This window comes from Mobula birostris, chromosome 8, assembly GCF_030028105.1.
Source record: "Mobula birostris isolate sMobBir1 chromosome 8, sMobBir1.hap1, whole genome shotgun sequence".
NCBI lineage: Eukaryota > Metazoa > Chordata > Chondrichthyes > Myliobatiformes > Myliobatidae > Mobula > Mobula birostris.
The window spans coordinates 111,833,210-111,849,888 of NC_092377.1; the positions used below are offsets into that span (position 1 = coordinate 111,833,210).

Sequence of the window (16,679 nt, forward strand, 5' to 3'; positions counted from 1 at the left end):
GTCTTCTCCCCATAATCTTTGAAACAAGAACATATCGACCTACACTTTAAATATACCCAATAACTTGGCCTCTTTAGCTGTCTATGATAATGAATTCCACAGGTTCACCACTGTCTGACTAAAGAAATTCCTCCTCACCTCTGTTGTAAACGGACCATCCTTTTATTCTGAGGCTGTGCTCTCTGGTCCTAGACTCTCCCCACTACAGGAAACATTCCCTCCACACCCACTTTAATAACGCCTTTCAATATTTGATAGGTTTCAACAGGACCACCGCTCTATTCTTCTAAACTCCAGTGAGTACAGATCCAAAGCCATCAGATGATCCTCATACGTTAACCCTTTTGTTCCTCACGATCCTGTCCAATCCCAGCCCATCTTTTCTTAGACAAGGGGCTGAAAACCACGAACAATAATCCAAGTGCAATCTGAAACATGCCTCATAGAGCATCAGTGTTAAATCCTTACTTTTATAATCTAGTCCTCCCAAACATAATGCTAACACTGTATTTGCCTTCCTTACCACCAACTCAACCTGCAAGTTAACCTTTGGGGTTCCCTGCACAAGGACTCCCAAGTCCCTTTGCACCTCCTATTTCTGAATTTGGTGTCTGTTTAGAAAATGGTCTATGCCTTTATTCCTTCTACCAAAGTGCATGACCATACACTTCCTTACATTGTATTCCTTATGCAGCTTCTTTGCCCATTCTTCTGATCTGTCTAAGTCTGTCTGCAGCCTCTCTGCTTCCTCAGCATTGCCTGCCCCTCCCCCCACCTATCTTCATGTAAAAAGATTCGGTCCAACACTGTGGAATACCACAAGTCACCAGCAGAAACCAGAAAAGGCCTCCTTTATTCCCATCTTTACCTCCTGCCAGTCAGACATTTTTATGTCCATGCTTGTATCTTTCCTGTAATACCATGGGCTCTTGTTTAACAGCCTCTTGCCCGGCATCTTGTCAAAGTCCTTCTGAAAATTCAAGTAAACAACATCCACTGACTCTCCCTTCTCTATCCTACCAGTGACTTTCTCAAAGAAGTCCATCAGCTTTGTCAGGCAAGATTTCCTCTTAAGGAAATCACGCTGACTTTGGCCTACTTTGTTATGCACCTCTTAATGCCCCAAAACCTCATCCTTAATAATGAACTCCTACACTTTCCTAACTACAAAATCAGGCTAACTGACTTATCATTTCCTGTATCTTTTTAAAGAGTGGAGCGACATTTATAATTTTGCATTCCTCTGCAATCATTACAAAACCTAGTGATCCTTGAAAGATCACTATTAATGTCTCCACAATCTCTTCAGTTACTTCTTTCAGAACCCTAAGGTGTAGTCTGTCTGGACCAAGTGACTTATCGACCTGCAGAACTTTACACCTCTTATTTCTGCATTTGCTCTCCACTTAGAAAATAGTCTGCACCTTTACTGCTTCTACCAAAGTGCATGACCATATGCTTCCCTACATTGTATTCCATTGGCCACTTCTTTGCCCATTCTCCTAATCTGTCTAAATCCTTCTGTAGACTCCCTACTTCCTCAACACTAACTGCCCCTCCATCTATCTTTGTATCATCTGTAAACTTGGGTTCAAAGCCATCAATTCTGTTATCCAAATCACTGACCACTAGTCACCAGCAGCAACAAGAAAAGGCCTCCTTGATTGCCATTCTTTGGCTCCTGCCCATCAGCCAATCTTCTATTCATGCTAGTATCTTTCCTGTAATCCCATGGGCTCTTGTTTAGCAGCCTCATGTCCGACACCTTGTCCTTTTGAAAATCCAGGTGAACAAGATCCACTGACTCTCTTTTGTTTATCCTGCCTGTACTTCCTCAAGGAATTCCCCTTCAGAAAACCATGCTGACTTTGGCCTACTTGATCATTGAGTCATAGAAAAGTACAGCATAGAAACAAGCCCTTCAACCCATCTAGTTCATGTCAAACCATTTTAAACTGCCTAGTACCAGTGATCTGCACCTGCACCATAACCCTCCACATCCCTCCCATCTGTGTACCTATCCAAATTTCGCTGAAGTGTTGAAATCAAGCTCTCATGCACTACTTGTTGGCGTGTGGCCAAGTGGTTAAGGCGTTCGTCTAGTGATCTGAAGGTTGCCAGTTCAAGCCTTGGCTGAGGCGATGTGTGTGTCCTTGAGCAAGGCACTTAACCACACATTGCTCTGTGACGACACCGGTGTCAAGCTGTATGGGTCCTAATGTCCTTTCCTTGGACAACATCAGTGGCGTGGAAAGAGGAGACTTGCAGCATGGGCAACTGCCAGTCTTCCATACAACCTTGCCCAGGTCTGCGCCCTGGAAACTTTCCAAGGTGCAAATCCATGGTCTCACGAGACTAACGGATACCGAAGAAGAAGATGCACTACTTGTGCTGTCAGCTCATTGCACACCCTCATGGCCCTCTGAGTGTAGAAGTTTTCCTTCATACTCCCCTTAAACATTTCACCTTTCACCCAGTAGACTCAGTAGAAACAGCCTACTTGCGTTTACCCTATTTATACCACTCATAAATTTGCATACCTCAATCAAATTTCCCCTCAATCTTCCATGTTTCAGGGAATAAAGTCCAACTTATTCCTTATAACCCAGGTCCTTCAGTCCCGGCAACATCCTTGTAAATTTTCTCTGTACTCTTTCAATCTTATTTACAGTACTTCTTTTCTGTAGGTAGGTGACCAAAGCTGCACACAATACTCCAAATTATTCCTTTCCATTTTTTTACTACTTCAAGATGACATCCCATCTCCTGTACAACACTATCTACCTGTGTCAATGTGCCAAATGTTTTGCTTACAACTCTATCTACCTGTGCTGTCACTTTCAATGAATTACTTACCTATATTCCCAGATCCCATTGTTCTACCACACTCCTCAGTGCTCTACTGTTCATTGTGTAAGACCTATCCTGGTTGGTCCTACTGAAGTGCAACACCTTGCACTTGTCTGCATTAAATTCCATCTCCCATTTTTCAGCCCATTTTCCCAGCTGGTCTAGATCTCACTGCAAGCTCAAATAGTCTTCCTCGCTGTGCACTACACCCCCAATCTTGGTGTCATCTGCAAATTTGCTGATCCAGTTAACTACATCATTATCCAGTTCACTGATACAGATGACAGATAACAACAGACCCAGCACCAATCTCAATGGCACTCCACTAGCCACAGGCCTTTGGTCAGAGAGGCAACCATCTACTAACAGCCCCTGACCTCTCCCACAAAACCAATGACTAATCCAATTTACTATCTCATCTTGAAGGCTAAGTGACTGAGCCTTCCTGACCAACCTTCCATGTGGGACCTTGTCAAGTGCTTGGCAAAAGTCCATGTAGCCAACATCCAACGCCTTGCCTTCATCAACCTTCTTGGTAACTTCCTCACAGAACTCCATGAGATTGGTTAGACATGACCTACCACACACAAAGCCATGCTGACTGTTTCTAATCAGTTCCTGTCTATCCAAACACTCATATATCTAGTCTTTCAGAATACCTTCCAATAATTTTCCCACTACTGACATCAGGCTCAGCGGCCTGTAATTCTATGGTTTATTCTTTCAGCCTTTCTTAAACAGTGGAACAATATTATCTATTCTCCAATCCAACGGTACCTCACCTGTCGCTAGGGCCCCTGCACTTTCTGCACTTGCCTTCCACAGGGTCTGAGGGAACACCGTGTCAGGCCCTGTGGACTTATCCACTCAAGACAGCAAACACCACCTCCTCTGTAATCTGCATATAGTTCATGACCTCACTGCTGCTTTGCCTTGCTTCAATAGACTCTGTGTCTGCCTCCTGATCAAATACAGATGTAAAAATCCCATTTAAAATCTTCCCCCATCTTTTTTGGCTCCATACATTCTAATTTTCCAGAAGACCAGTTTTGACCCTTGCAAACATTTTGCTCTTTACGTATCTGTAGAATCCCTTAGGATTCTCCTTCTCCTTGTCTACTGGGGTAACCTAATGCATTCTTTTAACATTTCTGATTTCTTTTTGAAGTGTTCTCTTACATTTCTTATAATCCATTAGTACCTCATTTGTTCCTACCTGTCTATACCTGCGTCGTACCTCATTTTTTTTTAAACCAAGGAGGTACATTGAAAACCAATGTTCCCTAAACCTATTATCTTTACCTTTTATTCTGACAGGCACATTCCTCGGGGACCGCTCCATGACCCATCTTGTTGACCCCATACCCCATTCTCCAATGTTGGAGCGTGTCCACAGCTTTCTGCAGCTTTAAGTGCATCATTTCACAAAAATGTCCAATTATAATGAGCTCAATGGGAACTTGACTTTCACCACCCTTTCCATGTCCTGTCTGTCCATTCCCAGGGGTATTTGGTTTGGTTTCTGGAGGTCTGGTGCTTCTCCTGCCTGAGACAAAGGGATTGAGTTTACCTGATACCATTGAGAAGATCGAGAACATCAGCTGGTGAGTGAGCACTGGTGAATATCCCAGCACACGGGCAATGATAGATTCACAACAAAACAAGGGCAAAAGGATAGACCAGTTGGCCTGTATGGCCTGCCCTCTATTCAATGTGGTCATGACTGATCTGCCTGAGGCGTCACCTCCCTTTCTGTGTCCTTTCCTCATCAGCCTCATTTCCACAGGTTGTCAGAGGTTTATCCATTTCCACTCACTGTCCAGCTTCCACAACATCCAGAGGCAGAGTTTTACACCCATTGTTCCTGCAGGTTGATCTGCCTTGTAGCAGGCATGACAATGTAGTAGGGTGGTTGGTGTGTAGGTTTAAATGGGTGGAGAGAGCTTTCGGTGTAGACGGCTGATAGCTGTATGGGTGTAGTAGGGTGGCGAGGGTGTGGGTGTGGTTGTAAGTGGGTGATGGGGGTGTGGTTGTAGTTGGGTTTGGGGTTGTGGGTGCAGTTGGGTGATGGGGGTATGGGTGTAGTTGGGTGATGGGGTTGTGGATGTTGCTGGGTAATGGGTTTGTGGATGTTTGGGTGATGGGGGTATGGGTGTAGATAGGAAATGGGTTTGAGGGTGTTTGGGTGATGGGGGTGTGGTTGTGTTTGGGTGATGGGGCTATGGATGTAGTTAGGTGATGGGGTTGTGGGTGTTTGGGTGATGGGGGTTGTGGGTGTGGTTTGGTTATGGGGTTGTGGATGTGGTTGGGTGATGGGTTTGTGGGTGTTTGGGTGATGGGGTTGTTGGTGTAGTTAGGTGATGGGGGTGTGAGTGTAGTTGGGTGGTGGGTCTGTGGGTGTTTGGGTGATGAGTTTGTGGGTGTTTGGGTGATGGGGGTGTGGTTGTGTTTGGGTGATGGGGCTATGGATGTAGTTAGGTGATGGGGTTGTGGGTGTTTGGGTGATGGGGGTTGTGGGTGTGGTTTGGTTATGGGGTTGTGGATGTGGTTGGGTGATGGGTTTGTGGGTGTTTTGGTGACGGGGGTGTTGGTGTTTGGGTGATAGGTTTGTGGTTGGGTGATGGGTTCGTGAGTGTATTTGGGTGATGGGTTTGTGTCTGTTTGGGTGGTCGGTTTGTGGGTGTTTGGGTGATGGGAGTGTTGGTGTAGTTAGGTGATGGGGGTGTGAGTGTAGTTGGGTGATGGGTTTGTGGGTGTTTTGGTGATGGGGGTGTTGGTGTAGTTGGGTGGTGATGGGGGCGTGAGTGTAGTTGGGTGGTGGGTTTGTGGGTGTTTGGGTGATAGGGGTGTCGGTGTTTGGGTGATGGGTTTGTGGTTGGGTGATGGGTTCGTGAGTGTATTTGGGGGATGGTTTTGTGTCTGTTTGGGTGATGGGGCGTGGTTGTAGTTGGGTGATGGGATTGTGGGTGTTTGGGTGATGGGTGTGTGGTTGTAGTTGGGTGATGGGCTTGTGGGTATTTGGGTCATGGGGTTGTGGGTGTTTGGGTGATGGGGATGTGGTTGTGTTTGGGTGATGGGGGTATGGGTGTAGTTAAATGATGGGTTTGTGGGTGCTTGGGTGATGGGTTTGTGTCTGTTTGGGTGATGGGGTTGTGGGTGTGGTTTGGTGATGGGTTTGTGGGTGTTTGGGTGATGGGGTGTTGGTGTAGTTGGGTGATGGGGGTGTGAGTGTAGCTGGGTGGTGGGTTTGTGGGTGTTTGGGTGATAGGGGTGTCGGTGTTTGGGTGATGGGTTTGTGGTTGGGTGATGGGTTCGTGAGTGTATTTGGGGGACAGTTTTGTATCTGTTTGGGTGATGGGGTGTGGTTGTAGTTGGGTGATGGGATTGTGGGTGTTTGGGTGATGGGGGTGTGGTTGTGGTTGGGCGATGGGGTTGTGGAAGTTTGGGTGATGGGGGTGTGGCTGTTTGGGTGATGGGGGTTGTGGGTGTGGCTTAGTGATCAGTTTGTGGGTGTTTGGGTGATGGGGATGTGGTTATGTTTGGTTGATGGGGTATGGGTGTAGTTAGATGATGGGGTTGTGGGTGTTTGGGTGATGGGTTTGTGGGTGTTTGGGTGATGGGTTTGTGGGTGTTTGGGTGATGGGGTGTGGTTGTGGTTTGGCGACGTGTGTGTGGGTGTAGTTGAGTGATAGGGATATGGGTGTAGTTCGGTGATGGGATCGTGGGTGTTTGGGTGATGGGGGTGTAGCTGTAGTTGGGTGATCGGGGTGTGAGTGTAGTTGGGTGATGGGGCTGTGACGGTAGTTGGGTGGTGGGTTTGTGGGTGTTTGGGTGATGGGGTGTTGTTGTAGTTTGGTAATGGGTTTGTGGGTGTTTGGGTGATGGGTGTGTGGGTGTGCTTGGGTGATGGGGTTGTGGGTGTTTGGGTGATGGGGGTCGTGGGTGTGGTTTGGCGATGGGTTTGTGGATGTGGTTGGGTGATGGGTTTGTGGGTGTTTGGAAGATTGGTTGTGGTTGTGGTTGGGTGAAGGTTGTGTGAGTGTGTTTGGGTGATGGGGGTGTGGTTGTGGTCGGGTGATGAGTTTGTGGGTGTTTGGGTGATTTGGATTGTGGGTGTGGTTTAGTAATGGGATTGTGGGTGTGGTTGGGTGATCGGTTTGTTGGTGTTTGGGTGATGGAGTTCTGGGTCTAGTTGGGTGATGGGGGTATGGGTGTGGTTGGGTGATGGGTTTGTGGTTGTTTGGGGGTTGGGTGTGTCGGTGAGGTTGGGTGATGGGGGTGTGGGTGTAGTTGGGTGATGGGGGTGTCGGTGTTTGGGTGATAGAGTTGTGGTTGGGTGATGGGTTAGTGAGTGTAGTTGGGTGATGGATTTGTAAGTGTAGTTGTGTGATGGGTCTGTGGGTGTAGTTGGGTGATGGGGTGTGGTAGTAGTTGGGTGATGGGCTTGTGGGTGTTTGGGAGATGGGGGTTGTGAGTGTGGTTTGGTGATGGGTTTGTGGGTGTTTGGCTGATGGGGCTGTGGTTGTGTTTGGATGACGTGGGTATGGGTGTAGTTGGGTGATGGGGTTGTGAATGTAGTTGGGTGGTGGGTTTTAGGGTGTTTTGGTGATGGGGGTGTCGGTGTTTGGGTGATAGATTTGTGGTTAGGTGATGGGGATACGGGTGTAGTTAGGTGGTGGGGATGTGGGTGTTTGGGTGATGGGTTTGTGTCTGTTTGGGTGATGGGGTGTGGTTGTAGTTGGGTGATGTGTTTGTGGGTGTTTGGGTGAAGGGGTGTGGTTGTGGTTGGGTGATGGTTTTGTGGGAGTTTGGGTGATGTGGGTGTGGGTGTCTTGGGGATGGGTATGTGGTTGTGTTTGGTTGATGGGGTTATGGGTGTAGTTATATGACGGAGTTGTGGGTGTTTGGGTGATGTGTTTGTGGGTGCTTGGGTGATGGGGTTGTGGGTGTTTGGGTGATGGGGGTTGTGGGTGTGGTTTGGTGATGGCGTTGTGGATGCGGTTGGGTGATGGGTTTGTGGGTGTTTGGGTGATGGGGTTGTGAGTGTAGTTGGGTGGTGGGTTTGTGGGTGATCAGGTGATAGGGGTGTCGGAGTTTGGGTGATTCGTTTGTGGTTGTCTTTGGGTGATAGGGTGAGGTTGTGGTTGGGTGATGGGGGTATGGGTGCAGTTAGGTGATGGGGTTGTGGGTGTTTGGGTGATTGGTTTTGGTTGTGGTTGGGTGAAGGTTGTGTGAGTGTGTTTGGGTGATGGGGGTGTGATTGTGCTTGGGTGATGGGTTTGTGGGTGTTTGGGTTATGGGGTTGTGGGTCTAGTTGGGTGATGGGGGTGTGGGTGTAGTTGGGTGATGGGGCTGTGAGTGTTGGGTGATGAGTTTGTGGGTGTTTGGGTGATTTGGATTGTGGGTGTGGTTGGGTGATCGGTTTGTTGGTGTTTGGGTGATGGGGTTCTGGGTCTAGTTGGGTGATGCGATTGTGGGGGTTTGGGTGATGGGTTTGTGGGTGTTTGGGTGATGGGGTTGTGGTTGCTTGGGTGATGGTGTTATGGGTGTTTGGGTGATGGGAGTCATGGGTGTGGTTTGGTGATGGGGTTGTGGTGTGGTTGGGTGATGGGTTTGTGGGTGTTTGGGTGATGGGGTGTGGTTGTGGTTTGGTGACGTGTGTGTGGGTGTAGTTGAGTGATAGGGATATGGGTGTAGTTCGGTGATGGGATCGTGGGTGTTTGGGTGTAGCTGTAGTTGGGTGATCGGGGTATGAGTGTAGTTGGGTGATGGGGCTGTGACGGTAGTTGGGTGGTGGGTTTGTGGGTATTTGGGTGATGGGGCTGTCGGTGTTTGTTTGATAGCATTGTGGTTGGGTGATGGGTTTGTGGCTGTTTGGGTGATGGGGTGTTGTTGTAGTTCGGTAATGGGTTTGTGGGTGTTTGGGTGATGGGTGTGTGGTTGTGGTTGGGTGATGGGGTTGTGGGTGTTTGGGTGATGGGTGTTGTGGGTGTGGTTGGGTGATGGGGATATGGGTGTAGTTAGGTGATTTGTTTGTGGGTGCTTGTGTGATTGGGGTGTCGGTGTAGTTGGGTGATCTGGGTGTGAGTGTAGTTGGGTGGTAGGTTTGGGTGTTTGGGTAATGGGACCGTCGGTGTTTGTTTGATAGGGTTGTGGTTGGGTGAGGGGTTTATGGGTGTTTGGGTGATGGAGTGTGGTTGTGTTTGGGTGATGGGTGTGTGGGTGTGGTTGGGTGATAGGGTTGTGGGTGTTTGGGTGATGGGTGTTGTGGGTGTGGTTCGGTGATGGGGATATGGGTGTAGTTCGGTGATGGGATCGTGGGTGTTTGGGTGATGGGGACGTCGGTGTAGTTGGGTGATCGGGGTGTGAGTGTAGTTGGGTGATGGGGCTGTGAGTGTAGTTGGGTGGTGGGTTTGTGGGTGTTTGGGTGATGGGACTGTCGGTGTTTGTTTGATAGGGTTGTGGTTGGGTGATGGGTTTGTGGCTGTTTGGGTGATGGGGTGTTGTTGTAGTTCGGTAATTGGTTTGTGGGTGTTTGGTTGATGAGGTGTGGTTGTGTTTGGGTGCTGGGTTTGTGGGTGTTTGGGTGATGGGGTTGTGGGTGTTTTTAGGTGAATGGAGTTGTGGGTGTGGTTTGTTGATAGGGTTGTGGGTACGGTTGGGTGATGGGGTTGTGAGTGTAGTTGGGTGGTGGGTTTGTGGGTTTTTGGGTGATGAGGTGTCGGTGTTTGGGTTATAGATTTGTGGTTGTGGTTGGGTGATGGGTTTGTGGTTGTAGATGGGTGATGGATTTGTGGGTGTTTGGGTGATGGGGATATGGTTGTAGTTAGATGCTCGGGGTATGGGTGTAGTTAGGTGATGGGTTTGTGGGTGTTTGGGTGATGGGGGTGAGGTTGTGGTTGGGTGATGGGGTTGTGGGTGTTTGGGTGATGGGGTTGTGGGTATGGTTGGGTGATGGGGTTGTGGATATGGTTGGGTGATGGGTTTGTGGGTGTTTTGGGTGATGGGTTTGTGGGTGTAGTTGTGTGATCGGGGTATGGGTGTAGTTAGGTGATGGGTTTGTGGGTGTTTGGGTGATGGGGTGTCAGTATAGTTGTGTGTTGGGGGTGTGGGTGCAGTTGGGTGGTGGGTTTGTAGGTGTTTGGGTGATGGGGTTGTGGGTGTTTGGGTGGTGAGGTTGTGGGAGTTTGGGTGATGATGGTATGAGTGTAGTTAGGTGATGGGGTTGTGGGTGTTTAGGTGATTTGGATTGCGGGTGTGGTTTGGTAATGGGGTTGTGGGTGTGGTTGGGTGATCGGTTTGTGGGTGTTTGGGTGATGGGGGTGTGGTTGTGGTTGGGTGATGGGTTTGTGGGTGTTTGGGTGATGGGGGTGTGGTTCTGGTTGGGTGATGGTTTTGTGGGTGTTTGGGTGATGGGATTGTGGGTCTAGTTGGGTGATGGGGGTATGGGTGTGGATGGATGATGGGTTTGTGGTTGTTTGGGTGTTGGGGGTGTCGGTGTAGTTGGGTGATGGGGGTGTGTGTGTAGTTGGGTGATGGGGCTGTGAGTGTCGGGTGATGGGTTTGTGGGTGTTTGGGTGATGGGGTTGTGGGTATGGTTGGGCAATGGGTTTGTGGGTGTTTTGGGTGATGGGTTTGTGGGTGTAGTTGTGTGATCGGGGTATGGGTGTAGTTAGGTGACGGGTTTGTGGGTGTTTGGGTGATGGGGTGTCAGTGTAGTTGTGTGTTGGGGGTGTGGGTGTAGTTGGGTGGTGGGTTTGTGAGTGTTTGGGTGATGGGGTTGTGGGTATGGTTGGGCAATAGGTTTGTGGGTGTTTGGGTGATGGGTTTGGGGGTATGGTTGGGTGATGGGGTTGTGGGTATGGTTGGGCAATGGGTTTGTGGGTGTTTTGGGTGATGGGTTTGTGGGTGTAGTTGTGTGATCGGGGTATGGGTGTAGTTAGGTGATGGGTTTGTGGGTGTTTGAGTGATGGGGTGTCAGTGTAGTTGTGTGTTGGGGGTGTGGGTGTAGTTGGGTGGTGGGTTTGTGAGTGTTTGGGTGGTGGGTTTGTGGGTGTTTGGGTGATGGGGTTGTGGGAGTTTTGGGTGATGGGTTTGTGGGTGTTTGGGTGATGGGGTGTCAGTGTCGTTGTGTGTTGGGGGTGTGGGTGTAGTTGGGTGGTGGGTTTGTGAGTGTTTGGGTGATGGGGTTGTGGGAGTTTGGGTGATGATAGTATGGATGTAGTTAGGTGATAGGGTTGTGGGTGTTTGGGTGATTTGGATTGTGGGTGTGGTTTGGTAATGGGGTTGTGGGTGTGGTTGGGTGACCGGTTTGTGGGTGTTTGGGTGATGGGGGTGTGGTTCTGGTTGGGTGATGGGTTTGTGGGTGTTTGGGTGATGGGATTGTGGGTCTAGTTGGGTGATGGGGGTATGGGTGTGGATGGATGATGGGTTTGTAGTTGTTTGGGTGATGGGGTTGTGGGTGTAGTTGGGTGATCGAGGTATGGGTGTAGTTAGCTGATGGGTTTGTGGGTGTTTGGGTGATGGGTTTGTGGGTGTTTGGGTGATGGGGTTGTGGGTATGGTTGGGCAATGGGTTTGTGGGTGTTTTGGGTGATGGGTTTGTGGGTGTAGTTGTGTGATCGGGGTATGGGTGTAGTTAGGTGACGGGTTTGTGGGTGTTTGGGTGATGGGGTGTCAGTGTAGTTGTGTGTTGGGGGTGTGGGTGTAGTTGGGTGGTGGGTTTGTGAGTGTGTGATGGGGGTGTGTGTGTAGTTGGGTGATGGGGCTGTGAGTGTCGGGTGATGGGTTTGTGGGTGTTTGGGTGATTTGGATTGTGGGTATGGTTTGGTAATGGGGTTGTGGGTGTGGTTTGGTGATGGGGTTGAGGGTATGGTTGGGTGATGGGTTTGTGGGTGTTTGGGTGATGGGTTGCGGTTGTGGTTCAGCGACATGTGTGTGGGTGTAGTTGAGTGATGGGGATATGGGTGTAGTTTGGTGATGGGATCGTGGGTGTTTGGGGTGTGGGTGTAGTTGGGTGATGGGGGTGTCGGTGTTTGGGTGATACATTTGTGGTTGGGTGATGGGTTAGTGAGTGTGGTTGTGTGATGTGGTTGTGGTTGTTTGGGTGATGGGGTTATGGGTGTTTGGGTGATTTGGATTGTGGGTGTGGTTTGGTGATGGGGTTGTGGTGTGGTTGGGTGATGGGTTTGTGGGTGTTTGGGTGATGGGGTGTGGTTGTGGTTTGGCGACGTGTGTGTGGGTGTAGTTGAGTGATGGGGATATGGGTGTAGTTTGGTGATGGGATCGTGGGTGTTTGGGTGATGGGGGTGTCGGTGTAGTTGGGTGATGGGGCTGTGAGTGTAGTAGGGTGGTGGGTTTGTGGGTGTTTGTGTGAGGGGGGTGTCGGTGTTTGTTTAATAGGGTTCTGGTTGGGTGATGGGTTTGTGGCTGTTTGGGTGATGGGGTGTTGTAGTTCGGTAATGGGTTTGTGGGTGTTTGGGTGATGGGGTGTGGTTGTGGTTGGGTGATGGGTGTGTGGGTGTGGTTGGGTGATGAGGTTGTATTCGTGGTTGGGTGATGGGTTTCTGGGAGTTTGGGTGATGGGGATGTGGTTGTGTTTGGGTGATGGGGGTATGGGTGTAGTTAGGTGATTGGTTTGTGGGTGCTTGTGTGATTGGGTTGCAGGTGTTTGGGTGATGTGTTTGTGGGTGTTTGGGTGATGGGTTGGTGCCTGTTTGGGTGATGGGGTTGTGGGTGTCGTTTGGTGTTGGGGTTCTGTGTGTGGTTGTGTGATTGGTTTGTGGGTGTTTGTGTGATGGGGGTTGTGGTTGTCGTTGGGTGATGGGGTGTGGTTGCAGTTGGGTCATGGGTTTGTGGGTGTTTGGGTGATGGGGCTGTGGTTGTGATTGGGTGATGGGGGTGTGGGTGTGGTTGTGTGATGGGTTTGTTGGTGTGGTTGGGTGGTGGGGTTATGGGTGTAGTTGGGTGATGGGAGTGTGGGTGTTCGGGTGATGGGGGTATCAGTGTAGTTGGGTGATGGAGGTATGGGTGTAATTGGGTGATGGGGTTGTGGATGTTGTTGGGAAATGGGTTTCTGGGTATTTGGGTGATGGGGGTATGGGGGTGATGGGTCTGTGGGTGTTTGGGTGATGGGTTTGTGGGTGTTTGGGTGATGGGGTTGTGTGTGTTTTTAAGTGAATGGGGTTGTGGGTGTGGTTTGTTGATGGGGAGTGGGTGCAGTTGGGTGATGGGGTTGTGAGTGTAGTTGGGTGATGGGTTTGTGGGTGTTTGGGTGATGGGGGTGTGGTTGTGGTTGGGTTATGGGTGTGTGGGTGTGGTTGGGTGATGGGATTGTGGGTGTGGTTGGGTGATGGGTTTGTGGGTGTTTAGGTGATGGGGTTGTGGATGTAGTTGGGTGCTCGGGGTATGGGTGTATTTGGGTGGTGGGTTTGTGGGTGTTTGGGTGATGGGGATGTCGGTGTTTGGGTGATAGGGTTGTGGTTGGGTGATGGGTTTGTGAGTGTAGGTGGGTGATGGGTTTGTGAGTGTAGTTGTGTGATGGGTTTTTGGGTTTTTGGGTGTTTGGGTGATGGGGTGTGGTTGTTGTTGGGTGATAGGTTTGTGGGTGTTTGGGTGATGGGGGTGTAGTTGTGGCTGGGTGATGGGTGGGTGGGTGTGGTTGGGTGATGGGGATGTTGGTGTTTGGGAGATAGGGTTGTGGTTGTGGTTTGGGTGATGGGTTTGTGAGTGTTGTTGGGTGATGGGGGTGTGGGTGTACTTGGGTGATGGGGTTTTGGTTATGGTTGCGTGATGGGTTTGTGTGTCTCCGCTTCACCATCTATCCTCCCATCTGACTATCTCTGCATCTTAGTTCCCTGATCTTTCAATCTACCTCACTGTGACTTTTGGACTTGATGTATTTCTCTTCACTGCACTTAGACTGTATACTCTTCATTGCGTCTTTGCTTTTACTTCCTCAAGGTACTTGCATGTGGTATGATCTGTCTGGTTGTCTCGCACAGAAATGCATCTTGGTAGATATGATAACAATAAATCTATGCTTCTTGTCAGGTTGGGGTCTGGAAATCACCCTTGAGACTGAGTGAGGCAGAATGTCACTCCTCCCTCCACCCCCCCACCCCCCACACACAGAACACACATTGAAACAACACTGGAAGAGCCTTGAGTTGCGGTAGTCCCCTCCATCCATGACACGAAGCTGTGCGTGTTTACAATTCTGTGACAATTATTTCCTTGCTCCATCAGGTGGAAGCAAAATACTTCAGAAAGACCCTACCAGAAAGTTGTTCTTCATTCAACAACACCAACACATGGCGCCAACAGCAGTTCGTAAATAGGTCGGCCCATTAAGTTTAAGCACTAATGTCAGGTTCATATTTCTCTCTGTATTGTGTCATTAGGGGGGCGGGGTAGAGATGCGTCTCTACCAAAGGAGGTGTAAGGTGCTCCTTCCCTCCGCTAGCCTGCCGGTCACCCTTGGGAAAGGTGTAGCACCTGATTACCCCCGATCAGAGTCATGTGAGGCCATGGGAGCAGGTGGTGGATGGTCGTATGAGCAGCTAGTACGGATCACAAGACCTGGTTAAGCGACCACTGACACCAGGCAGACGATCTCTGAAGAATATTGATCATCGCTGGGGTCACCCGTCTTGTAAAGACACCACCCAGAAGAAGGCAATGGCAAACCACTTCAGTAGAACAACTTGTTAAGAACAATCATGGTCATACAACACGGCACATAAATAATGAACAACTGTGTCACACTCCAAATTATATGGGTTCCAATAAAGTAGTTAGGAGCTAATTTGCACTCGCTGGAGGTCTGGGGTGGGTGAACACAGGCTGACTTTAATCTTCAGAAGATTCAAATAAGCAGGTTTGTTTAAGTGGTGAATCATTTCTCCAGATGAAGGCAAGATGTGAGTAGGTTTAGTGATAGATTGAAGTTGTATGGCCTATGCACTTTCAAAAGGGAATTGGACAAGTACCAGAAAGGGTAAAAATCACAGGGCTATGCACACAAAGTGGAGCAATGCAGTGAATTGGATTCAACACGGGTAGGAAACACCAAACAAAAGCAAGTGGAGCCACTGGGCCTCTGTCAGGGAGGATGAACTGCCAGGGTACAGAGAAATAGCCACTGTTGGTGTCTTTATCTGTATGGGATAAGAGAACAGCACATTGGTAAAAAAACCATCAGAAACATCGGTTCGATCCTGACCTCGGCTGCTATCTGTGGGAATTTAGATTTCCTCCAGGTGCTCTGATTTCCTCCTACTAGCCAAAGGTGAGGATTCATGGGTGAGTTGGCTGCAGTAAATTGTCTCTAACCTGTGAGTGGGTGGAGGACTATGGGAGGAACTTCTGTCAGTTGGGGGGAGAATAAAGAGGGATCGATGTAAATGAACACCTCCAAATAACCCAACTCCTCTGCCCCAACAACACTACGACTCGGCAGTTAAAAGCAGGGCTTCAGAAGGTGGTACCAGTGTCTGACTCGATGATTACTCAATCACTAACTCTAACCACCGATTTTCATAAAATATTTCATGAGACTTTGCAAATGAGAATATATCTGTTAACTAGATAGAGGGAATGAATCATACTTTTATACATAACTTAAGTCAGACATAAAGTTTGCTGTAAATGTATCCAAGTGTTTACTGCTGTTTGCAGAATAATGGTACAGATGTTAGTTGTGATGTTAAAGGGGACAGAGAGCTCGTGGGAGGAGTACAGTGTCCAGAACAACAGCTGGGACGGTGTCTGTGTGTTAAGATACTCCCAGCAACCCCTACGTCCAAAGATCTGAAAGTAATCTGAAATTCATTAGCTGTCCCAAACCAGTGCTAATGCACTCTTCTCATGTGACCCCAGTTTGATTTGGGAGCTGTGGACATTAAGGAGACAAAATTCCTCACAGCTCTGACCTCAGGAAGTGGTCCCACAATACAACCCCCGATTTAGTCAGTTTTTAGTTTATTTTAGGAATGGTTTTGGGGACAGAGAGGGGAGTTAGAGGTCAGGTCAGGGTTTAGGGGAATTGGAGGATAGGACAGAGTCTAAGTCTAAGCCTCTGCTCTGTGTTTGAAGTCCAGTAGCCGACCAGTGTTATAGGCCTAGCATTCAGGGTCCCTTCTTCAACGGGTCTAATGATTGAGTCCTTGAGTTCAGGCCCTCATATATATCTGAGAGTCCTGGGTCAATACTGAAGATTGATGCCTAAAGATCAATTGGAGGTCTGGATCGAAGCCCATAGGTCAGTCGGAAGTCCAATAGTCAAGTCTCGATGGCTGGAGCCTGGGCCTGGGAATCTCTGTCAGTCCACTGGGGAAGGAGCAGCCCAATCTCTCTGAGTGTACTAGTGCACTGAGCCTGGAGGCTGAAAACTGCGACAGAGGGCTGTGTATGTACGTTGGTGGGAGGGAAGGAGGGAGGAATGGGGCTTGTTTCGCTGCTGTTGATTTGTTGCTTGTTGTGTTCTGTGTTGTTCTGTCGAGCATTGTGGGCCTGTTACATCGCCATAATGTGTAATGACACATGCGGGGGAGTGCTGGCTGTTCATACAAATGATGCAATGTACATGTGATAAATAAATCTGAATCTGACTCTCTACCTGGGGAGTGCTGTTACTGAATGACTGTATGCTACTGTGATAGAGCGGAATGCTAGGCTCTTCCCAGGGAGGTGAGAAGTGGCAGAGGGACCTGCCCAGGCTGCAGAAGGACTGTGTGGACAGGAGGCAATTTCCCCGTGCAAAGGGCCGACCATGGGAGGGGTCTGAGGGACCGTGAATGCCTTCTGCAAATGTCAGCACTTCGTGATTCC

The 16,679-nt window shown here is 49.1% G+C and overlaps 1 protein-coding gene across 2 annotated transcripts in view; it reads left to right on the forward strand.

Annotated features, from left to right (window-relative positions):
* LOC140202281 (solute carrier family 22 member 2-like) overlaps window positions 1-16,466 on the forward strand; it is a 47,793-nt gene extending 31,327 nt beyond the window's left edge. Inside the window, exons 10-11 of one of the 2 annotated variants that reach the window (XM_072267168.1) lie at window positions 4,355-4,454; window positions 14,097-16,466. In XM_072267168.1, coding sequence (XP_072123269.1) covers window positions 4,355-4,454; window positions 14,097-14,184 — 188 coding nt within the window. In that variant the 3' untranslated portion in view covers window positions 14,185-16,466. The remainder of the gene's footprint in view (window positions 1-4,354; window positions 4,455-14,096) is intronic. The other variant, XM_072267169.1, reaches the window with a different exon arrangement.
* The last annotated feature ends 213 nt before the right edge of the window (window positions 16,467-16,679 follow it).